The 25796-nt window shown below is 37.9% G+C and overlaps 2 protein-coding genes across 4 annotated transcripts; one reads left to right on the forward strand and one right to left on the reverse strand.

The window, feature by feature from the left end:
* Positions 1-314: 314 nt before the first annotated feature.
* On the forward strand, positions 315-9355 carry homeza (homeobox and leucine zipper encoding a). Of its 3 annotated transcripts, XM_017717064.1 has the most exons (3): positions 315-526; positions 2680-2792; positions 5811-9355. In XM_017717064.1, exon 3 carries the CDS (start codon positions 5833-5835, stop codon positions 7696-7698), a length of 1866 nt encoding a protein of 621 aa, XP_017572553.1. In that variant the 5' UTR covers positions 315-526; positions 2680-2792; positions 5811-5832; the 3' UTR covers positions 7699-9355. The 3 variants fall into 3 exon arrangements, with proteins under 3 accessions (XP_017572553.1, XP_017572552.1, XP_037400223.1); XM_017717063.1 differs by lacking the exon at positions 2680-2792; XM_037544326.1 differs by lacking the exons at positions 315-526; positions 2680-2792 and adding an exon at positions 5487-5698.
* Positions 9356-11984: 2629 nt separating this feature from the next.
* On the reverse strand, positions 11985-25463 carry LOC108438956 (RING finger protein 212B). The gene is made up of 12 exons (XM_037545963.1): positions 25364-25463; positions 24705-24757; positions 20373-20447; positions 17641-17747; positions 15500-15560; positions 14529-14551; positions 14346-14410; positions 14210-14234; positions 14053-14110; positions 12622-12682; positions 12179-12209; positions 11985-12069 (listed from the first exon to the last, which is right to left on the reverse strand). The coding sequence occupies exons 1-12, from the start codon at positions 25461-25463 to the stop codon at positions 11985-11987; spliced, it is 744 nt and encodes a 247-aa protein (XP_037401860.1).
* Between the last annotated feature and the right edge of the window lie 333 nt (positions 25464-25796).

Genomic DNA, 25796 nt, shown 5'->3' on the forward strand with positions numbered 1-25796 from the left:
TTTTAAGCCCTGCAACCTGACATGGTTTCCCACTCCAAATGGAGCACGACCCAAAAATGATGGTTGATTCCAAACTTTTGAATGGTAGCATAAGTTTTCTTAGGGGTGCTGAGTAAAATGATAAATCATAGTAACACATCCACAACTTCTGGTAAACATAAATGGCACTACTGTACCATATTTGGGGGAAAAAGATCCAATTAATCAAAATTCCCACCCATGGTCATAAGTATCTTCTAGAGAAGTCAGTTCATCAGGAATCCCCTAATAAACCAGCTGCCCTCCTCTTCCAATCCAATCCCCTGCTTGTCCAGACTGGGCTGGCACACCCTCGGCACCGTCACTGCAGGAGATAGGAGGATTGGAGGATTGGTCCGTTTCCTGTCCTGATCCTCCGCCTAGCCTCGATTTGGCCGGACAGAGGAGGAAAAACACTTTGGGGATTTCTAGAACAAAAGCTTCAACGGCTCAGAGTGAAGACTTTAGTGCCGAGGACTCGCGCGGCTGTGAATGAGGATTAAAAGTGGTGGGTAGATCCAAATACTAAGTTACCCTGATGGGATTCCAGTGAACTGAACGCAGATGTGAAGTTTCAGAGCGGTTTGATTTCATTCTTTCGATTGGAAGACTCCGCTACTACACATTTGTTGGGGGCGCTTAAAGGGGACGCACGAGTTGTTTTCCCATTGTATCGCGTCCTAAAACGGGCTAAGAAAGCGTGTCGAAAGTGCTTTAGGTGCTGCTTTCGCTGTGTAGCCAAGATAACATTGTTTTTGTGAGCTCTTAAAGTGTTTGCCCGAAGAAGAGAGCGAGCCTGTGGCGGCCGAGCACTTAATACGCCACAAAAGGGCATGTAAGCTGTGAGGGACGAGGCTGAAGTTGGCGTCTTGTTCGAATTTTCCGTTCCACCTTAAATGGCGCTGCAGTGGCATGCTGGCGCCTAGCGCGAGAATGCTACTGCTGCGCCATTTAAGGTGGAACGGAAAATGTGAACAAGACGCTGGCGAATAAGAAAACAACTTCAGCTTTCTCCATGAGGAGGAGGAGGAGTGAGGAGGGGGTATTGTTGTGGACATTTTTGTTGGACAACGGCCAGTTTTAACAGAAACAGATAGGAGTTTGAGGACCCATAAGGGCGACGTTACACCTGCTCTGTGTTGCAGTTTGTGGTGTATCGTTAGTTAGCGTACTGCTACCACAACTGCGTTTGAGTTATTGAGCTTGGCTAGCTAGTCAACACGAACCTCGGGACCCAACGACGTGAAACACAGCCCACGTTAATCTCTAGCTAGCTAGCTTCAGCTAGCAAACATGAAGCTCCTGGATATTGCAGCCTACCGCGAAATTCCACTATTTTCCCCAAATTTCACCTGGAGTCAGTTGTTCAGATGTAAACAAAGTCATTCAGAGTGGTTTAGTGTGAAATGCTCTGTTCTAGAGAAACTTACCGAGGCAGAATTGTTCACTGTAGCGATGCTAGGAACCAGACGTCTAAAGACAGTAATGCCTCTAAAAGCTAACCTCCATCACCATAAAGGTTTTCCATGGGCTGGTGATGAATACCCTGCCTGATGCCCAAGACTTTGTTCTGTGTTCGTTTTCAGAAAACCCTTTGGTTCCAATGTACTTCTAAAATACTTAAATGATGGAGAGAGACATGTAGGGTGTTATAAGGAAAAGTAGTCCCAAATAAAACTTTTTATTTCTAGATTTACCACTATTTTACCATCATCAACACTCACATAAACGTGTAGGTTCACTAGTGGTTTTAGATAGTAAATGAAATTGACATTGTGACCCCTGGTTCCAATCACCACCACTGTGAAGAGAAATGGGTCCAAGTTTCTGTGCAAGGAACCAGTTCACACCAAACCACTCTGAATGACTTTGGTTACATCTGAACGATTGAATTACGCCTTGGCCATTTTAGGGGAGAACACAATTAGCCTGCCCTGTGTTTTTTCAAAAAACATGAACAGTTGGGACTTGGACTAAAAGTGTAATTTCCCTGACCGTGTATGAGAGTAGGTGACCAAAACATCTTGGATTTTAAGTGAGAAGAAGACTGAACAACCTGTACTTGTTTGTCTCACCTGGCAGTGGAACAGTACAAGTAAATACTGAAAGAAAGGCTAATTCAGCTGTAGTTCAGTTGTCATTCAGAGTGGTCTCAAGAGAACTGGTACACTACAGTGGTGGTGATGAGAACCAGGGTGATGTCCACAACACAAACAGCCAGTAAACTTAAAAATATACATTTAGGCCAAAATCTCTCTGCACAACTATTGTAAATAAGATCTTAGATTTCAGGCAGCATATTCATAACCGTTTCATTTAATGTGAGGTAGCTCTGAAAGGCTTTAAAAGCTTCAGATGTCTGGTTCCTATCACCAATATTGACTTGGTAAGATTCCCTAGAATGAATTACTTTGTTTTCATCTTAAAGATTTAATTATGCAGAAATTCTGAAAAATCTATGGAATTAGCATTTGGAATGAAAACTTTACAAAACATAAGAAAATGTGTTTAAGAAAATGGTCTCTAAATCAAACTAGTAGGTGCCCTAGACTAGCAGACATTGTTAGCCTCTTAGTGATTCATCTCCCAGAGGTTCTATGTCACGGATGTCGGAAGTCTGTGTATTCCAGGTCATTAGTTTGAGTTTCCTTTTCTTTGCAGATAGTTCTTGCACAACCCATAGGAATGTCTCAGGTTGTTGCCTTGCAAAAGAACAGGCTGCCCAACTAAGGATGATCCTGGTGGAGAACGGCATGTTTCTGAAGTATACTGAGGTGGCCCTCTCAGATCACCCACTCAACAAAGCCACCCCCCACTGCACTGCCATTATATGTGCCTGTGTTTCAGGGGTAGTTAATTACTTTTGCAGACTTATGTTCTGACCTGTTCTCAGATTCTGTGGTCACCTCTGACCTGCCTGGCACCCCATGAGCACTAGGCTCCTGAAGCTGTTTGACGGTTTTGGCCACAGCAGTTTCAGATACTTATCTTAAAATAATAATATACCAATGTGAACCTTCACTTATTACTAGTTATTTCATCCATTTAATAACAGATTCCTAGCTCAGTGAGTACAAGCATTTTATTCCTTGGGTGGCACCATGACACAAACTATGCCTGCTTAGAAATTGTGTTGGAAAATGAATGAAAATATAAATTTTATAAAATTTTATCTAAACTACAAAAGTTGCTTCAGCAATCGCACACATACATGCAAATTAAATAAATTGATCAACAGCCTCAGCATACTGGTATAGTGAAGGAAATGCTGTATTTTAGTCTCTGTTGGGCTGTCATTTTCTGTCACTGTAGACCCAGTCAAGCTATTTGAAAGAAAACAGTTTATAGTTAGGATTATCAACAATAAATATGAGCCACTGTGTTGTCCCACCTGTCTGTCCATGTTTTCATCTCCTGTATGCACCGTATAAATGTAGCACTACAACGGTACTGAAATGTCAATAACAAAAATTAAATGTACCAAATATGGTATTTCTTTTAATGACAAATTTCAATAACTTCTGTTTGTATAGTTCCAATGCAGGCAGTATCTTCTCAAACTCGACTCAAAACGTCTATCATGTGCATTTAAATGAGTTAATGAATTTTACATTTGTGGCCTTGCAACCTATTAATAATAAGCATAGATCTTTGCATGACAAAAGGTTAGTAAGGTAACATTCGAATTACTGTAGATCAGAGAACATCTAATAAACATGCATTTATTTTTCATTCCCCTCGTTTTGTGGGACAATTGGGAAGTTAGAAGATTTGCATTTCCACAAAAAAATGTAGTGAACTTCCTGTAAGATTCTTTGCTTGTATAAAAACTCAAATGATTAATTATTAAATAATTCCAGATGAGCTTATCTGTGCTTGTAGGAACTTGTATAATTGTAAAAAACCTTCTTTTATGATACTATACATTTCATTATTTCCCAAACTGGCATCAGTATTCCTTTTTCAGTTATCACAATAGTTCGGTTTTAGCATGGAACATAGTTGAATGCCTAACTTTACTGTTTACTTGTACTGTTCAGTTGTTACACCACCCACTGCATAAGAGGATATGGCATTTAGAGGGGCTGCAAAGAGAAATAAATACTAAGAGTTTACTGATTTCCATATAGTATCAAGCAATTTAATTAAAACTTTTTTGTAAAAACAGTGTAGTGTAATTTAAATCAGTATCAACAGTGCGCTCCTCACTTTCTTCTGAGATCTATCATTTTTCATGGAAACAGCAGTCAATGAACAAAACTAGGCATCTGGATGTATCAAGAGTAAACAGTGTGGTGATGGGTAGGGGCTTATGCTGTGTAATGCATGTACGCATGCTTAAATGACTAGAATTTTTTTTCTTTTGTCTTATAAATTCTGGTAATTGCAGGGCTGATGTGGGTAGTTTATTTGAGAACTTCTACATATCTGAACCAATGCATTTTGTGCAGAATGAAGTTATCTTTCACACAAAATATTAAAAATCAAATTGAATCATTATAATATAAAATTGTATCTGACTTAAAAATGAGGGTAAATACACTCCCAATAAATACATATTTAAAACTATGAATTTCTATGCACATCTTTCTCATCAATTTACATTAAATAAATTGCCATTCTTTCCTGCAGTTATATTTGATGGCATAGCATGGATTTTTAAAGGTCTTACTTCTTTGACTTAAGTTTCCTTGATTTTCTTTACTTGGATGATGAGAGAAACACCTGCGTTTGGCTCAAAGCTGGCTTATGGAAATTAGGCATTTGTGTATGCTCAACTGTTTATGCAGAAGATTCTATAATTTGTTGCAGTACCGTTCACAAGTTTTAGTATTTCAGAGTGAGTAATAAAATGGTTGCCAAAAACGTAAACTGGCAAGAATAGGTTTTTTGATGTAGTTTCTTTGCCTACTACTTAAGTTTGCCTGTGTGGTTATTTTGCAAAACCTACATTTAAAATGTGTGTCAAGTCTACTTAAATTTCCTGGCAGTTGTCAGAATGTACCAATGGTTTGAGAAGATTGCAGTGGGGCAAGTGTTATGTGGTAGACCTTACCCCTCTGAAGAGGCATATGGGCATTTTTCCCTGCTCAATAAAAGAACAATCAATATTTCTAATAACTTAAAGTCTGATAGAATAAAAGTTTTATTATTTGGGGACAGCTGAAATTTGGTACTGCCCTGCATGTTGTCCTTAGATCTACTGATTTCACCAATTAGACCAATTAGAATGACACCCCCATTTAAAATTAGCAGAAAATATCAGAATATGAGATGCTAGAGTTTAATCATGTTCACCAGCACAGTTATATATTAAATCACAGGGGCTTGTACATGCATGTAGACTATTTCAAGGGACTAGGTTTCCTTATGTTGAATAACTGCTCATAGTGAAAAGTCCAAGGAGCCATCTATAACATCCTTTACACCTCTTATACAATCAGCTACTCCCCTGCATCTTAGGTGGACTTTTATTATTGACTTATTGTTGGCTTACTGATCACAGGTCACAGATCTCTTTTCTATTTATTCCAGGTAATTCTATTTTGATCCTGTCTATATAAACTTCATCTGTGATTAATTTTACTATCTGATGTCACCTAGAGGAGGACAGCTTGTCTTCATAACTTGTTGAGGTTTCTTCCTGACGCCATCTGAGGGCATAAAAAATTAACAGCTGGTATCTAAGACGATTGTCTTTGTCTTTATCAAACACATTTAAGATGTCTTACCTGTGAGTTTTAAAGCCAGGTAAACATTTTTTAAACTAATTTTTGTTTCTTCTTTTTCAGTAATCATACTTCAACAGCCCTGATGGAAATGCACAGTCACCATGTTAGGGTTACCTCTCCTAGAGGATCATTGGTGAAGAAAGGACAAGAGAAAAAGTTTGGTAGTCCACACCAGCTCAAGTCCCCAAGTCATCCCAACACAAATGGAAAAGCACACACAAGCCCTTTGTATCACAAGGTGAAAATGACCAACGGCAGCACAAATGGAAGCAGTTCAGCGAGCTTCAGTACCAACAGTAACTCAGTGGTATGTCTTCCTTTAGTATCAGAGGGGCTAAAGCTTGTGTGGACCCAGTCAGATCAGACAAAGGAGCTGGACACAATACCCGAGCTGGTACAGGCCTTTAATGTTTTCCCTTACCCAACATCCCAAGAAGTGAGCACACTAGCTCACGTTTGTGGACTTCCACTGGATAAAGTCAAAGTCTGGTTTATGGTGCAGCGTATAAAGTATGGAATCAGTTGGGCTTCTGAAGACATTGAAGAGACACGCTGTAAGCTGGCAGGACCAGAACATATGAGTGAAGTTGTACATGAAGAAAGTAAAAAGAGGAAGAAATCTGAATGTGATGACTTGGTGGAGGTGGGGCAGAAAGATCATACAGTGGATTCTATGAATTGCAAAAAACAAAAACAGGAACCCCAAGAATTGGTTATGGTCTCTCCTTCTGCTACACCTCATTCTCCTCAACAGAACTCTGGTATTAACAGCCATCATGTGGACAACACTCCTACAACGCCATCGACAGCCTCACCTAGTTCCCTGGATTCCTCTTTTGGATCTCAACAAAAGCAGGGACGATACAAAAAATCTAAAGCTCAGCTCACAGCTTTGCGCAAAAGCTTCCTGCAAGAGAACTGGCCTGATGAGACAGAGCTTAGACGCCTGCAAGAAGAGACATGTCTGAGTCGCAACGAGATACGGAAATGGTTTAGCGACAGTCGCTACCAGCTACGAACTGGCCGAGGGATGCCGGGCTTAACATCTGCTGTTTCTCAAGGAGAGCATCCACCTGAATCTCCGCAGCTCCAGCCTCTGTCTCTCGTCATTGAAAAGCAACAAAGTAGTGTTAGTCCAAAAGGAGGAGCTCGCAGTAAGAGAGTGCAGAAAAGCAGCTCACGTAATTCCCATTTTTTTCAGATTTTTTTATCAAACACACTTGAGGCATTTGGAGAAGGAGAGGCAGAACAAAGCAAGACAGAGGAAGCAAAAGAAGAAGATGATCTTCAACATAATGATGAAGAAGTGGGAAGTGAACATGAAAGTGAGGCCCATGAGGCCGAAGCACTGTCAGAGGCATCAGTGTCCACTTCGTCCTCTCTCTGCATCACCTCTCAATCGGCCAGTTCTTTAAAGAAGTCTCCACATGTTGCAAAAGCTTCTGGACGTGTGAGAAAAAGCAAAGAGCAACTGGATATTCTAAAGGAATACTTTCTGTGTTCCCCATGGCCAAAGAGTGAGGAGTATACACAGCTGGTTGAACGAACAGCCTTGCCCCGAGCTGATATTATTCAGTGGTTTGGTGACACTCGGTATGCTGTAAAAAATGGGCAGTTACGCTGGGTGCGTGGAATTGTCCGTGACCATATACTCGCCGAGATTGCACTACTACAAAATGGAAGTGGTGGAGCTGATGCCAGCAACTCCACGGGAACCCCTAAGAGTGAAGGGAACCGCAAACGCAAATCTCAGTCAAACTCAAAAGTACCAAAGTTAACATCAAACACTTTAGACACGCATCCTTTAGAACTGTATCATCAGCAGACAGGTGCATTGCAGGAGAAGGACCTGGATGCCCTGTGCAGAAAGTCAAAGATGAGCTATCAGCAGGTGCGAGACTGGTTTGCATCCAAGGACAGTGAAACTCACAATAGTACTGATGACTAAAATGCAAAGGCCGATACCGGTGGTTTGATTTTAGTTTGTACCTACTGTATTGTCTAGACTAGGCAATACTTTGGGGGGAATTGACATTTCCTTTCCTAGCCCTTTTCTTTCCTGCTTCTTTTTATGTTTTCCATGTGTCTCAGTAATCCCCTCTGTCTCTAAATACTGTCCTTGACACTCACTACACTGATCACCTTTTTGTGTTTTGTTGTAATTTTGTTTTCCCTAGAGCCAAACTATAACTTGCTTCAACAGTAACTTATATTAGAAATATATGCAAAATGTTATTCCTTTTATAGGTATGGTAGTATTTGTAAATGATTTTGTAGAGAACACTGAAGGGCCATATTGTGTAAAAGTGCTAGATGGCTTATTTAACACTGGCTGCCCATTCAGTCACAAAATAAATCTGACTAAACAAAAAATCCAGTCATCTCTCTCAACTTGCACTTGAACATTGAGTATCGGAGTTTACAATGTTCAAGTATTTCCTTTCAAAACTACCAGTGTGTAATAGTTCACTTACTTTGAAACATTTTTGTATGATACACTTCAGTCTATTTATCGTATATAAATGACTGGCGCAAGCTAGATCAATGTCGAACACTGGAAATGCAACCAGAAACAAGACAGGAGGCAAGTGGCAGCCAATAGATCTCTACCAAAGTTGACAACAGCAGACCTTTAAAGGAGCTACATGCGTCAGTCACTGTTGTTGATAAAAACTGGTAATAGTTTTAGTTGTTGGTAGTTTCACATTTGAAATCTTTTTGGTTTGTACACTCGCTTGTAACCCATTTGTAACCACTATGTTTATGTTTTGACTTGGGCTCAACTTTGAAAAGCTGAAATGTTGGGAAAAACATAACACAGTGTTTACTTACATGTTGCCAGCCTATTTTTGAATATCATTAAAATTAAATATAAAACTTACATGTAGCACCTTTTTAAGTGAACAGCTGGTATACATTTTGTTCCAGTTTAGAGTAATTCAGCATTTGTGTTGTAAGCCATATCTTAGAATGTGCCTTAGAATGTATATTTTTTTTCTTCTTCCAAGAACAGATTCATTTATAAGTATTAAAAGGAAATTCCAATAGTTTTCAACATTTCTGCATTATTAAATTAAGATATAAAAAAACGTCATATAGAGTGGTTTGATGTGAAATTTAAAGAAACTTACTGATTCTGAATTAGTGATGGGAAGCAGTCCTCTGAAGAGTTTAAGGGTTATGAATAATGCTGAAATGCTCAGTTTTTGGCCTAAAACGTACTTATTTATTTTTTGGTTTGTTATACATGCACAGCATTGTTAGGCCCAATCTCCACAAAGCAAAAAATGCTTTGTACACTCTACAATCCCTGGTTCCTTTCACCACTCTTGTACTAAATCACATCAAAACACTCTGAATTTCACACTGAGTTTATATCTCAATGATTGAAAGCCTGGAATTCCCTCTTGTGTTAAAGTGTCATTTAGATCTTATTTTTGTTTATATTACTTACTGTTTTTAGTAATATACTGTCCAAGGCTGTTTAAGAATATGAGGCAGACAATTTTTGTCTCTGGACTGTATTCAGATACGTTAACATACTGGCTCTAATGGAAACCACTGGATTGAATGCTTCATAAAATAAAAATATTTTGTTTGTTGAAGCTTGTATATGTGTTTTGTATGTTTATATCCCAGTCAAAGTGTTTTTTTTAATGTCACTTTACTGCATTTATAAAACTTTTAAAAAATTTATGAGCATCATAATTTTATAAACTTTGGTGTTTATAAATCTTTTTTTTAGTTCATGTGAACATACAGTGACCCAAATTTGGACATTTTTAAGAAAGGCATACAAGTTCATTGTGTTAGGAAGCAAACAACGTATTTTAACCAGATCATTTTGAGACTCTTCAAAAGGCAGCTTGTTTGTTAGTATTTGAGCAGTTTTTTTGCAGACGTTTGCAGATTTGCATACAAATGTACAGGGTGGGCCATTTATATGGATACACCCAAGTAAAATGTGAATGGTTGGTCATATTAACTTCCTGTTTGTGGCACATTAGTATCTGGGAAGGGGGAAACTTTTCAAGTTGGGTGGTGACCATGGCGGGAGACCTTGGGGGCCATTCAACTGGCCCATGACGACCAATCCACTTTGGAAGCTGGCACGTTCCCTGAGTTTTTCCAGCCAGATGGTGCACCACCACATTATGGGTGTCAGGTCCGAGCATTCCTAGATGAACAGTTTCTTGGAAAGTGGATTGGTTGTTGTGGGCCAGTTGAATGGCCCCCAAGGTCAGCCGATCTGACTTAAACTATTATCTTTGGGGTCATCTGAAGGCAATTGTCTATGCTGTGAAGATACGAGATGTGCAGCACCTGAAACTACGGATACTAGAAGCCTGTGCTAGCGTTTCTTCTGCGGTGTTGCTATCAGTGTATGAAGAGTGGGAGAAGAGGGCTGCACTGACAATCCAACACAATGGGCAGCACCTGGAACACATTTTATAAGTGGTCAGAAACTTGTAAATAACTCATGGAAGAATAAAGTTACGTTAAAACCAAGCACACCATTGTTTTTCTTGTGAAATTCCCAATAAGTTTGATGTGTCACATGATGACCCTCTTCCCATTGAAAAAACTAAAATTAGATCCAAAATGGCTGACTTCAAAATGGCCACCATGGTCACCACCCATCTTGAAAAGTTTTCCCCCTCCCATATACTAATGTGCCACAAACAGGAAGTTAAAGTCACGAACCATTCCCATTTTATTTGGGTGTATCCATATAAATGGCCCACTGTGTAGTCTTAAATAAACCTAACATCATGATGTGATTCTCACAAAGAGATGGGATTTTCTACAGGCCTTTAGAGATGCCGATTAAAATTTCATAGAAACCATTTTTCAGACCAGGGCGGCTGTCTCCCGAAGCAGGATTTATTATTTAGACTTGATTCAATTTACCCCTAGATTTTCTGTCTCGTGATGCTGGATCACTTTTTACTGGACTATCAATGATTTTCCTGAACCTTTCCCATGACCCCATGAAGCCAGGTTTTGGTATTAGGTTGTGTTTACAATGTGAATGAGAAAATGGGTGTGCATTTTTTATTTTATCTTTTTGCCAAAACACTACTTGGTTGCTTAGAAATCGCATTTTAATAGCTATACTGACCATGTCTCAACGCATATCACACATATACCCACTCTCTCACACACACAGACAAACACACTTCATGTTTGGCTTCCATGCAAGCGCATTAACACACACACGTCTACAGGAACTGAATATAGTTTTGTAATAAGTTTGTGGGAGGAACATTCAATGTTCAATGAGAAAAATGTTAAAATTAATTAGGGATTATCCTAGGATGAGGACAGTGATGTATAGCAAAATTATGAAATGGAGGCATTCATGTCAATAAATGCACAAACAGCAAGGTCCTCATCCTCTGAAACTGCGTCGAACGGCACCTCAAAATATAATCAGGCTGACCCCAGTGCCCTCAAGATTTTCAGGAAAAAATAATTAGACTCTTATTTGTAACATTTTAAAAATAACAAATGTTTTGAATGTTGTAAATTTACATATTGGAAATATTTGTGAAGTACATACATGCTAGAAAGTAGTAAACCAGTACAACATATGGATCCTACATCCAAAATAGCAATTAAAACAATTTGGGGACAATTTGGGAAGGCCCATTCCAGCATGACTCCCCTGTGCACAAAGCAAAGTCCATAAACATATGGTTTGATGAGTTTATTGAGGAGGAATTCCTGTGGCCTGCACGGTGCGCTGAACCGTGTTCATGTTTGGGATGAATTACAATGTCAACAGTGAGCCAAGCCTTCTCGTCTAACATCGGACCCTGATGTCACAAATGCTCTTTTGACTGAATGGGCACACATTTCCACAGACATGCTCTAGAATCTTGAACAACACCTTATTTATTTGGTAAGTCTTCTGGTACTTGTTAATTTGCACCAAGTTGGCCACACTGGCCTGTGCGTTCTTTGGTGGTAGCACAACTGCGCTTTTTTTTCATCTGGCACAATTTTCCTTGCATTTCAAGTCATTTTGTGAGAAAGGAGGCAGATAGATAATACTGTATGTAATATGTAATCAATTACATATATTGCTATGTAAATACCATTAGCTTTTATTTAGTGTTGCAGACTAGGAACTAAATGCATCTAAATATTGGATACAAACATAGAAACTTGTCAATCGTAATACCAAGGTTGATTATTACATGTCTTCCTTAGATACCTGACCAGTTCCAGTTATACATTCCATGGACGTGGTGACTGAAGTGTTGGCCTTGGCAAAAGTTGGAACTGGAAAATGGTTGGGGTCATGTGGTCTGACCTAAAGCAATGGACAAGGAAAATTAAAAAAAAACTTTATTTAGGAATGTATCAAACTTGAATTTGAAGGTTTACATATGTCGTTCAACAATATTGAATACTGAATGTACCTCAAGGGTGTGTTAGCAGAGCTGGGTGTCCCTAAAAACAAGAAAAGTACATTATTACATCATACATATAAGCCAAAAACATTATTGTTATTAACTTAAATGATGTCAGACATTTTGCCAAACAGATGTGTGCTTTACGTCACCAGTTTAGGCCTTAACTGGAGAATACTACCAAAAGCAAAAGATAAATAAATAATGGAGATGGATTTAGGCTCTGTTCTCTAATTTGTTTTGTCACCACTGTGAGCAAAATTAAGGTGGCCTGCGCTGCTGTATTGGAGACCTAAACTTAATTGACAAACTCTTTTGCTTCTTATATTTGGAATCCAAATGAATTATATGAAGATGTACCTTAAGTTCTTCAGTAAAAGTGAAATGTGAAATCACTTGTCAAAACGTCACTGTAGATAAGCTGCTGCCTTTCAAAAGTAATCATTACTCACTAAATCCATGCTCATGCACTGAACTCAGTGAGGACACAGGGGTGGCTGAATCTGGTGGAGTCTGTGACATAAAAAAATATTCATGAAAAAAATCCACAGAGTAACAATTTACAGTGGTGATTAAAACATATGGATTAAGTAAAAACAAATGTTAAAGGGGCATTTTGGCCTAAAGCTAACATGTTATTTTATGCACTATTCTGTAGGACATCATTGCATCCCTCAGCCTCATCAGACTGAGTATCCTTTTTGTGTTTCTATCCATCACTGTTCTCTCACTGCTACATCTGGCATGCATTATGCAAACAAAACACAACCACTGGGAATTGCGCCACACTATGATAAAGAAACCCTGATTGTGAAAGTAGCTAGTGACGTGGAGGCTAACAAATAAAGACATGGGCTGTAGCTAAAATGGATCCGTATTCCATCATTAGTACGGTGCTATTGGGTGAAGTATTTTATCATTATTTAGTGTCATATTATGTAGCGTTATATTGTATTATTATAGTTTACTAAACAGCAGTAAAAATGTATAAATGTAAAAAACCAAAACAGAAATGACACTTTTCCCATCAACCTGCATCAGTATTAACCAGTCATGTAAACATTAGTGAAGCTGAAGCTGGTTTCTAACTTGTAGCTGTGGGCATGGGTGTAATGCTTTTTAAAATGAAGGGAAAGAAAAACAAGAAAAAGTATAAAACTTGGTTAGACTACATTTAATTCCTGGCTTATGACTGTAGTAAATTACAACTGTTGCTATTTTGTTATATAAACAGAAGGCCATAAACACATTAGGGTTTTTGTTGTGCTGTTTTATTTTTATTAATTTAGGTTTTTTTTGCATTCAAATGTACTCTTAAATAAACTTAACGTCATGATGTGATTCTCACAAAGAGATGGGATCTAGTTTTTAGCACAAACTTATAAAACAACCCTCCAAAACCAGGAAGCAGCATGACTTTCTACAGGCCTTTAAAGATGCTGATTAAAATTTCATAGAAACCATTTTCACAGGAGACCAGGGCAGCTGTCTCATGAAGCAGGATTTGTTATTTAGGCTTGGTTCAATTTACCCCATGATTTTCTGTCTCATGATGCTGGATCACTTTTTACTGGACTATCAATGATTTTCCTGAACCTGAAGCTTTCCAGTGACACCGTGAAGCCAGGTTTTGGTATTAGGTTGGGTTTACGGTGTGAATGAGTGAAACAGTGGCTGTGCATTGCCGTTTTTTTTTCTTCTCCCCTACATCATCATAAGTCTTAGAAATGAGAAAAAAATGCTCTAGAGACTGCTGTCACACCAATGTAGATGGCAAGAAGGCATGTTTATAACAGATGAAGCAGTGACTGCATTTTTCATTTTGGCCAGAGTGTCCCTTTACTAGTTGGGAATGTTCTGAAAAGGGAAATTTGGAAACACACCGCCAGGATGGGTCTTGAGTGCCGAAACCTCTCCATCGTATCACGAGAGCCTGGGTGACTGGTAAATGAACAAGATACACAATCATAATGGTCTGGTTTAGCATTGCTTAGTTTGGATTATTAAATAGAGCATAGTCTGGTTAATTAAACAATCTACCTTACAGTTCTGGAACGAGGAGTGACTGTGAGAAAAAGAAAAGATAGCTAGAAGCATGACAAATATTACTATTCATTTCATGTTCTGTTCCATTTGTTTGGTCAAAACAATGCATGGCCATTTTGTCTGTAACTACCTGGGGATGTAACAGCCACTGGTAGTGTCATCCTTGAAATGCCTCTACATACAGGAGGAGGATTGACCACATAATAATAGAAAACAATAGGTGGTTACATGACTCTTTAATTAAACAGTATAAATCAGTAGGAGACACTTACTAATTTACTGGGAGTGAGTTTAAAAAGTTGCTTACCCACTAGCTTGAAACTTCCCAGGGGATGTCTGTGGGAAGAGAGAGAGGTAAAATGGACATCTTTAAAGAAATTCTGTAAAATTATATCATATTAATCTCATGTAATAATTAATTTCATGTAATAGCTGTCTATGAAATAACTTCTGGTTCCTATCACCACCACCGTAAACAATTTTGACTCGTTAAGTTTCTCTAGAATTGTCTATTTCACATCAAATTACTCTGAAGGACTTTGTTGACATCTTAATGATTTAATTATGCAGAAAATCGGTGGAATCCCCTTTAACTACAGGGACCTCTACACAAACTACCACTGAATATGATGGCAGAAAAAGGCTTAGCAAGTCATCTCAAAGGAAGAGTGTGGTTATGACAGTGAGTCACAGGCTTCAATTATTCAGTGTCACTGAGGTACAACATTCCCAGAAGTAACAATTCCCAGTAGCTGTGCAATTAAAGACTGTTAGCCCTCTTTTGGCCTGGGTCAAATGGCCAGGACCCCCACAGGACCACCACAGAGCAGGTATTATTTGGGATTTTGATTATTCTCAGCACTGCAGTGACACTGACCACTCTATTAGTCACACGTACTTTGTTGGTCCACCTTGTAGATGTAAAATCAGAGACAATTGCTCATTTGCTGCTGCACAGTTTATGGTAGTCATCCTCTGGTCCATCACCAATGGTAACAGGACACTGCCACTGCAGTGCTGAGAATGTTCCACCACCCAAATACTTGCTCTATGACGGTTCGATGGGTTTCCTGACCATTGAAGAACAGACTGAAAGTAGGCTAACAAAGTATGCAGATTAGAAAGAGATTAGAAACGAACTACAGTTTTCTAATTACAGAACTAAAAAGTGCACCAATATGTAAAGCGGAGCTGAGAAAACAGACAGTAAGTGTGGATACTAGTGTACTTAATAATGTGGTTGGTCGGTATATGCAAGCGCACAAACAAACAGAACTGTCTCACCTTCCACTGGGAAAGAGGCTTCTTGAGTTCTGTGTTTTCTTTTTTGAGTTCTGACACCTGCCTAAATAAAATGACAAGCAAAGAAAAAGATTAAAATGGGTCAAAACACAAGGGACAGTTTTACTCTGGCTTTAAAATGGGACTTCACAGGCGATTAGGCTTATCCTGCTATGATTATTTACATACAGTACTGTCCAAAAGTTAGAGACCACATTTACAGCCTCAACAACTAAATTTAATATAATTTTCAGTAAATATGATGTTCACCTTTGTTACAGCTTCCATTCTTTTCAGAAGATTTACTTTCAGTTTTTCAAAGACATCTGCAGAGATATTTTTCCACACCTCCAAAGTTCAGTCTTTGAATTAGACTGCATTAGCTGCTTCCGAACACTAGATGGCTATTGGGTGGGCAGTACACTGTTCTGAGAGCATAAAGATTCTTATTCTTATGTCTTCTGTGTATTTCTTTTTCTCAGAAAGTGGTTAATTATAGCTACACATCCCTTCAGGCTCATAACACTGAGATGGAATCACTTATAATCTTGGTGGTCTAAAATTTTGCTGGAGTCCTATTAAAAGGTGCAGTTTGTCAGTTTAAATTATTCTAAAATGAACTAAAATTATTAAAAGAATGTAAACAGAATATCAAAAACATCTATGTACCGTGTTGTAGTGATCTCTACTGAAGATAGTATGCTAACCAGCTAGCCTGGGCTCGTCCTGTCTCATAATACCACTTTGTACATGTAACTGCGGAGTATGAATTCAACAGTCGCATCATCTTACATATTGCTGGTTTAGTCTATATCTTCAGTTTTGGAGACTTTAGCTTTTTCACTCATTTTCCTTTGACTATCCCCTTCCTTGTGAAAAAATAACTTGTGCATAATGGCCCTTTTGACTTCAAATTAAATAAATGAAGGGTGGCCTCTGACTTTTACACAGTGCTGTGCTGTATGTTTTGTGCTTTTAACATATTTAAAGTCTGCACTGTAATTTAAACTTTTAGCGGTCTTATCAAATTATTTTCAATATAAATGTATGTTTGTGTTGTGTTTCTGCAAGTCTTGTGTAAAAATGAGGTGCTGGGAAGGCTGTGTTTGAGGCATGCAAGTTATTATTACTTGTCTTGCCGGACTAACGTCTGGGCCATTTTTCCAGCTTTTAAATAAATAGGACTGACTCAAGGCTAATAATATAAACAAAGCAAATTTGAGAATGAAGAGACGTAAAGAGTTGTGATCAGGAACTGAGATGACTTATCATTCACCAGCCAAATTATCATGGCATCTATTTGAAACATACATAAAATCACACACTGACTGGATTTGCTTACTTAACACAGATAAACAGTTCATATACAAGATTCACAGCCCATTACCACCCCGTTCTCCTCCCAGTTGCTGAGTCCTATCTCTCATTAAGCTGGGCTTCTGGTCTTCTATCCTAAAGTAAAAGCCATCCAGAACTCCAGAGTTCACCCCCTCCTACAGTCCTACAGTCTCTTCTCACACTACGACCATACTCTGAATGCATGATCTGAACTTTTTAAATATCTATTAACTAGATTATTCTTGATTTGCAGAATGTGGTATGAGATTATAAGACAGATGAGATGTTCTATAGCCAATCTTTAAGAACAGGTTATACAAGTGTGACTGGTCTTTGTGAAAGTATACATTACCTTATTATTTGGTAATAAAATGAAAAGCATTTTAATTACTGTTGGTAATCATGGTTTTGGACGTTCATTGCTTCATTGCCTCTACCGCCTCACTGCAAAATCTCTATAGAAAAGCACTACCAATAGAATGGGGTGCTCTGGAGCGGCTGTGGAGCATTCTGGAACGTGATGGTTTGCTATTAATCCCCTTGACTCAGAAGAAACATTGGATAAGCAGGTGTCTACAAACTCTTGGACAGGTAGTATATCCCTTTAGGGACAAAGAGAGCATAACCATAATAACTACTTATCAATAGTGTACATTTCTTTTAAATGTGTATAGTTTATTTTGATTTTATCTCATTGCACCATTTCATTTCTTTCAAAAAGGTGACCTATGTTCTTTTGTTAATTACTCAATAAAGGCTACATTTATCTCCACAGAAAAAAACAGTACTTGAATAAGTTACTGCACCTGTAGCACTGCTCGCTGATTTCCTTTAGCCTTCTTTCCATCTCTGCTAATTTGTGTTTGTGGAAGGCTATGATCCTGTCTTTCTGCTTTTTCTGAAACAATGCAATCTGAAATGAAAATATCTCAAAGGTGAAGTGAAATAATGTTTGCTTATGTTGCTGACTCAACTAAACGCATGTCTTAAAGAAATCTCTGCCAAATAACTATGGTGCTAAAATGTAATGTATTTCCAATAAGAAAATCAGCAAACACATATTTTTTTGCATATGACTATATAAAGCATTTTATAGTTGATGCAGTGACTTATGTAATGGTATTTGTTACATTTGAAGATAAACGGTTATGTACAAATATAGACCATTTAAGAACAGTTGGTGTGGACGTGTTACAGTGAAGACTGTTGTGTAGATGAAGGTGAAAGTGAAGACTGTCGTGTAGAGTGAAGACTGTTATGTAAGTTAGAGTGGAGACTGTTGTGTAGGTAAAGGTTAGCGCAAACGCTGTTGTGTAGGTTAGAGTGAAGACTGTTGTGTAGGACAGTGAAGACTGTTATGCAGAACGAAGACTATTGTGTAGAGTACAGACTGTTGTGCATATTAGAGTGAAGACTGTTGCATAGGTGAAGACTGTTGTGTAGATTAGTGAAGACTGTTTTGTAGAGTGAAGACTGTTGTGTAGATTTGAGTGAAGACTGTTGTGTAGGTGAAGACTGTTATGTAGATTAGAGTGAAGACTGTTGTGTAGAGTGCAGACTGTTGTGTAGATTAGAATGAAGACTGTTGTGTAGGTGAAGACTGTTATGTAGATTAGAGTGAAGACTGTTGTGTAGAATGAAGACTGTTTTGTAGAGTGAAGACTGTTATGTAGAGTGAAAACTGTTGTGTAGATTACAGTGAAGACCGTTGTGTAGAGTGAAGACTGTTGTCTAGGTGAAAGTCGGAGCAAATAATGTTGTGTAGAGCTAAGACTGTTGTGTAGGTTAGTGAAGACTGTTGTGTAAAGTGAAGAATGTTGCGTAGGTTAGTGAAGACTGTAGTGTAGGTTAGTGAAGACTGTAGTGTAGGTTAGTGAAGACTGTTGTGCAAAGTAAAGAATGTTGTCCAGAGCAAAGAATGTTGTGTAGGTTAGTGAAGAATGTTGTGTAGGTTAGTGAAGACTGTTGTGTAGGTTAGTGAAGACTGTTGTGTAGAGTGAAGAATGTTGTGTAGGTTAGTGAAGACTGTAGTGTAGGTTAGTGAAGACTGTTGTGTAGGTTAATGAAGACTGTCGTGTAGAGTGAAGAATGTTGTGTAGTTTAGTGAAGACTGTAGTGTAGGTTAATGAAGACTGTCGTGTAGAGTGAAGAATGTTGTGTAGGTTAGTGAAGACTGTAGTGTAGGTTAGTGAAGACTGTTGTGTAGAGTGAAGAATGTTGTGTAGAGCGAAGAATGTTGAGTAGAGAGAAGACTGTAGTCTAGGTTAGTGAAGACTAGTTTAGAGTGAAGAATGTTGTGTAGAGTGAAGGTTAGAGCAAACACTGTTGTTTAGAGTGAAGACTGTTTTGTACACTCTGAAAAATGATGGATCTTCAAGTGGTCTTTAGCAAATTGGTTCTGTATAGAACCATGAACAATCAAGGATCCTTTTGCATGATAAAAGGGTTTTTTGCATCTTTAAATAGCCACGTTTACATGCAACCTAATAATTTGTTAATAATCCGACTAATGGCTCAATCGGAATAGAACACGTCCATGTAAACACAGGCCATTCAGAATACAATTTCTATCCAATTGAACGAGGTGGGTAATCCTGTAAATAATCAGTTATATAGAAGGATAATAGCTATGTAAACACCTGAATCTGATTACATTCCAATCGAAATATGTATGTACGTTCTGCGCATACGTTCGTGTCACAGCAAAAGCACAGAACTCATAAACTGGCTCTGGCAAAAGTTTATAACGTTCAACATGGCAGGAGCAGAAACTGGTCTGCAGAGGAAACGATGTTTATGAACTGAGCTTTAAAAGACGGCGGTGGGACGGATGTCCACCTTCCTCTCGCCACTTCCTTAATAAGTACATGTGAAGGATGTGTTTCTGAGTCTGACATCAGTTTAAAGCAATTAAAAACACAAGCGTGTCAACTGGAAACGTCAACTGGAAACTCTGACTGGACCTCATGTAATGTTGGTTGTCATGGTAACATTTACTCCAACTTGCGCGGTACTCCAAGCATGCGTGTCATTTTGCATCGGATTACTTGTAGTGAGCATGTAAATGAAGATTTTCCATCAGTTTGTTGAATAGAGTGAGCATATAAACACCTCAATCTAAATCTGTAACTGAAATGTATTTAATCGGATTGGCAAAGATCTTTGCATGTGAACATAGCCAGTGGCTCTTCAGATTGATGGAGAATGTGATGCGGCGGGTTCTGAAAAATGACTTGGTTCTGAAGAACCATTTAATGATGCAAAAAACCCTTTACTTAAATACTTAAAGACCCATCTTTTTTTAAGTGTGTAGCTGAAGGTTAAACTGAAAACTTATGTAGGTGAAGGTTAGAGTGAAGATTTATAGAAGTTATGGTTTAATCTGATGAAAATCCAGCTCAGATGAAATGTTTAAAGCAGTAATTAAAACATATTAAATCCATTACGAATGGTTTACAGACAGTTTCAATATTTTAACAAACAGCATATTCGATCAGCATAACTTTTTTTCGGCAGGCAAAAATATTGAGATTAAGACCTGTGCAATATGTTCCATACGTGTCTGAATGAGGTTCACGGGGTCTCTGAAGAACATCTGTTCCTGAGGTTTCATCTTCACCAAGGACAACACAGAAGATGCAGAGGGAAAGAGAACAGAATTCAAATAACAACAACAAAAAAATAAATCATCAAATGCGTTTTTCTGGTTCTGTCATGGCTGTGAACACTCCCTAGGTTTCTTGCTCAGACTCCAAGGAAAAATATCAAAGTTAAAGCTTCAGTCACAGTAAGAGGACTTAAAAGCAACATCTTCAGAATAATTCTTTGTCACGGATTAAAATATCATGTAACTTTATGTAATACTTTATGTATTGGAAATGCTTTACTATTCTGAAAAAAATAAAAGAGGTATTAATTGAGTGTCTTGAGGAAGGTGAAGCTTGTGTCTACCTATCTTAAGGAGTCATTGAAATGTCCCTGTAAGTTATCTGCTGCACAAATGGTTAAAGGCGCACTATATGATTCTGGAGGACGACTGTTGATGTTTGAACTCAACAGCAAAACAAATACAACAGCTTTCGCTTCTCATCACTTCATTACTCCACTGCGTCTTTACACAGAAAACAGGTGTTTGCTGCTATATTAATGTTTAAAATGTCATATATAACCTTTAACTCTGTCTTCATTAATGCAAAGTAGTGCAAGAAGTATTAAAGATCCAGGGTTCCCAAACTTTGGCAGCTTGCAGCCCATATAACCAAAATATAACAGCATAATAAGCTGCAAAAAATATATCAATAGGTTTGTTTGTAGCCATGTATCAATGTAAATATGATAGATTACTTCTGCACAATCAAAAAGAGAAATGTTTTACAGCAAATCACAAAAATGAATAGCTTGCTACAGTTCTATGCTTAAGTATGGATGTCCATGGACAAATTACATGCTTTGTTTCCAACTGAAAACAAGTAAACACATTCTTTAGAAAGAACACACTTCTGCACACTTTAATGCACAATGTTAACATATTCTAAAAAATGATCACAACAATAACATTAGGTTAAATTATTATATATTGAAATGAAATTTTGCAATAAAGAAATAAATGTATAAATGGTAAATAGACAGACAGACTGCCAACAGCACCCTAGCAGTATAACAACAGCCCACTGGAGGGCACTGGTCCCCAGATTGAAAAATATTGTTACAGACAATACATAATATAACATCTTTTACCAGGAATTATAAAGGGTTGGAAACAAAATGTTTGTTTAATGGTCTCACTAATAAAGATCATTAAATAAACACCAACAAATTATGTAGGTTATGAGTAATCTGACTGGTTTTGCAAGCAGAAAGCAAGAACTGAAGGATTTACTGATAAATAATGCAGTCAGAGAACATTGTTTAAGCATCAAATTCCTTGTATGTTTCCTGATACCAATGAACAGATTCAAGATTGTCAGTTGCAGACTATAGGCTGGAAATATATATAATAAATAGGTCCTACATAGAAAATGCACTAAGACTTTGTTCATTCAGAATTTCTTTCACTGAAAGGGACCACTGTAATATGCAGCAGATGTAAAAGACTCAGAAGAGCATTAATGTTGGCAGCATGGCCAATACTCCACATTTTTCTATTCTATTGCATTTTATTTTATTTTCACTTATTATGTTTGTGCAGTTATTTTCAAAGTAGTAAAAGTCACTATTCATTTTTGCATGACAACTGTCCAACCTCTATTAAGCATTTACAATTAAACTGTTTTTGACACTCGTTTTTTAAGACCTCTTTTCTGACTGGGTGACCCACTATCAAGTGAACTAAGAGACACCACACTGAGAAAGCTAAACATACAGGGCAGTCTGAAATACCCATGGGTGTTGGAATTTTAACTACTCTTTCAGCAACATATTTCTGATTTCTGAATCTTGGATTCTTGGAAGGTGGCAATGACTTTGCTTTCCAGCAACCAGCAGTAGCACATAATTTTTCCTCAAACCTTTCAGTCCAACAACTCATACTACAGACTGTGTACTTTAACAGAGCCCTATCACTTCAGTGTCAGTGTAAATGTGATGATGGTAGTGACCTCACAACCATGATGATTTCAAAATCAGCTGTTTCCACAAAGTAGGTGTCCCGTATGGACTTGAAAATATGAACTAAGGCACATTTTGAAATGTTAATGTTTTTGTAGAACATTAAACTTTTATTCTATGAAAGGAAGAAAAAATTTGTCTATGATAGTCTCTTTTAAGTGTTGCTGACTTTTTGCTCATCTTCATGAATTACGTTGTAAGCGATCTGGGAATCTTGACCACCAGACTATATTTTTTTCAATGGTATTAAAGAATTAGAATTATAATCATTACAGAAGTTAATTTAAAATGTGCCAGTGGGAAGATGTTCTTTTGTACCTAGAGCTTATCTGTGTGATGGTCAAGGTTGTCTGGCTTGAGGGAAGCTATCAGAGTCAAGCTCCACACACACACACACACACACACACACACACACACACACGTGAAAACCTACCCACACATAGATTAGACAGGCGACTATCACTCCAATTGACGACATTTCGACACTTATTGACGGGGAGGGTCTGTCTGGTGGGAGTTATTAGTTAGATTAGATGGTTCTGTGCCTTGAGGCCATCTTTACGATGTTCAAGGCTGTTTCTATCAAAGGAACGGGGAGATGTAATGTACAACTTTAGGCTCCATTAGGTCTACACATCCAACACACACATACATCCAATAAGTCTGTGCATCACACACACAGACACACCTTTCACCTCCAATGATTACACTTCATCTTTAGCTTTAGGTAGTATAAAAATCAGGTATTACAATGTTCTTAGGTGTATTACAATGTATGTTTCCTGAGTGTGCAGTTGGGTTGTTCATCTGTAGGCCCTGACAATGAGTGCTTGTCTCTCTGGCTAATACTGATTGGCTGAAGAAGGTCACTTCAGATACGCAGGGTTGTTATAAATTCTTTTGGTAAAAACTTAAGGGTTAGTTCGGGCAGGAGTGCAGAGAGTTGAGACTTGGAGAGATAAGTGGGAACTCGTTGTCTTGGGAGATGGAAGAAAGAGTGAACCCGAGTGCACACTCAGGTTCACTGGGGTGATGGGTGCCCTTAAGGCTCTCAAGCCTATTTTTTTCATTTTTATTCACTTTTGTTCAACTTTTCATATTAAGCATGATTTTCCTGTCTTGCTTTCTATTTTTCATATTTTCTTCATTATCAAAACTGTTTTGTCCAGCGTTTTATTTCCCCAATAAACAATCTTACAATGTGAAACATAAAGCACTGAAAACAGACCCAATCACTCAATCAACTTCTAGTAAACTACATGTCGTGTTAAATCACATTTGCCCACTGATGTTTGCTTTAACAAAATGTCAAGCAGTACTCACTGATATTGAGCGTCACATCCATGAAAACATTCTGTTCCACATGAATAGTTCATGGTATCCAGGACCTGCCAGTTAACTGCAACTGTAATGTCCTTTATATGTTTTTTATGTTTTGAAAGCAACATTTAAACTAAATAGTTATGGTTAATTTTTATAATATCATGTAAAGTGTTACAATACACTGGTGAGCAAACAAAGATGTACTCATACAGCTCCTGTAATCTAACTGATTCATTTTCCTTTCTTGTAATGTGATAAATATTAATAAATCCAGCATTTTAAAATTGTGCACTTAAAAATTGTAAGTATTTTTGATGCATTAACTGAAGCAATTTTACAAGTTTGTAATAAAGGTTAACTGGTTTAATACTAATAATAGTACAAAAACTAGTATAGTATAGAATATAAAAGTATTATATTTGAATATACAGTTTATAGACTGGGAAAAGGAATATAGTTTACTAAGAAAATATAGTTTGGATTTTTTTTCTCCAAATTAGTTAGCTTAGAATTAAGCATGGTATACATTAATGAACCAGAAACATTAGTAAAGAAATTGGCAAGCCAAATGTGAGAATGAGGAGGATGAGGAAGCCACCTGTTTGAGATGAACCCTATAGGTGAGCTCCACCCACTGAAGCTATAAGTAGTGCTTCTAGGGAGGCGCAACACAGAGGAGCCAATGACAACAGAGCTCAATCACATATATCAGTCATAGTAAAAAAAAACAGCTGTTTTAATAATAGGGGATAGAGAAAAGTTGGAGAATGGGCATGTAAAATTAATACTGTTCATACATAAATAGACCTCCAAAGAAAAATTAAAACCCAAAAACGAAGGACATTGCTAGACAATGTCATCCAGGATAATTAGTGGCCAACAATGTCCAGCCCTTAACTCCTAAAATGTACAGTAAATTTACACGATCTGTTCAACTAACCTGGTCAGATATTGGCAGGTAGTGGCAGGTGGCTCGACAAACACTGCAGTGACCTGTTAAAAGTGACAGAGAATCCATTAGAAAACATGAAGAAAACATAAATCAAATTAAATTCCTAAAATGATTACTTTCATATATTTTATTTATGCTCCTAATTAGAGATGTCACATAAATGTCACATAACGACACTTCCACAGGTTTTTTTACAATACCAATCCGGCCTATCCACAATTTTCCTGGACCTTAACCTTTTCTGTGATTATGTTTGGAGGATATTTCAGTTTTAAAGCTGCACGCCATGCTAGTCACGGTTATGTTTTCTGACGTCTGATAAGTTAGAACAGACAAAATAAGCCTACATTTTTGAAATACCATCAAAATGATTTGTATTCAACATTTTACACACTGCGCTGCACTAAATCCAATAAAACAGGTCTATTTATGCTCTCTTGGTAGTCAAACAGGCAGTGGGTGTTTTTTGAAAACTGACAATATCCGTGCCATGCTCAGTAAAGCATACTGTGATGTAATTTACCACAATAACGATAAATGCTGTCATACTGCCCTGCTCTACTTCTATTCGCACTTTTTGAGAGGATATATTTCTACGTATGAAGAGTGCTAACATTATAGCTACAAACACTGCCATTCACACTCACTTGGATTGACGCAGCTCTCACAAAGCAGGTGGCCACAGCTGGACACAACAAATTTCTTGCCTTTTCTCGAGAAACAGTTATTACAGTGAAACCACTCCATTTCCATAGAATGAAAGCAGTGGGTCAGTTTATAGCCAGTCTGCAGCTGAACAATAAAAGCAGGCTGTGAAAAAATGCTAACGATTACCTAGCTAGCTAGCAGACAAGTGGGCAAAACGTAGCTATAAACGCAGCGAGCGGCTCATATATGCAGTGACAAAGTAGCATAAATCTGCGGTATTTGTGCTGTTTTTTAAGTAAAACTACTACTAAGTAAAACTTATTTTCAAAGTAAGGTTTAAAGCTGTTTTTGCTATTCTAGGGTGGAGGACGGTTTGCTCCAACTACTTTTTCTCACACAGCGGCGCTCGAGCCCGCGAATCACTGAGACTGG

Source organism: Pygocentrus nattereri, chromosome 2 (genome assembly GCF_015220715.1).
Source record: "Pygocentrus nattereri isolate fPygNat1 chromosome 2, fPygNat1.pri, whole genome shotgun sequence".
NCBI lineage: Eukaryota > Metazoa > Chordata > Actinopteri > Characiformes > Serrasalmidae > Pygocentrus > Pygocentrus nattereri.

Coding starts and splice junctions, on each gene's coding strand:
- homeza (XM_017717064.1), top strand. CDS start 5,833: ATGGAAATGCACAGTCACCATGTTAGGGTTACCTCTCCTAGAGGATCA.
- LOC108438956 (XM_037545963.1), bottom strand. CDS start 25,463: ATGGAGTGGTTTCACTGTAATAACTGTTTCTCGAGAAAAGGCAAGAAA. Junction 12,683..14,052: donor ACTCAAGACCCATCCTGGCG/GTGTGTTTCCAA, acceptor TTTATGTCACAG/ACTCCACCAGATTCAGCCAC. Junction 12,210..12,621: donor AGTGCATGAGCATGGATTTA/GTGAGTAATGAT, acceptor TCTTGTTTTTAG/GGACACCCAGCTCTGCTAAC.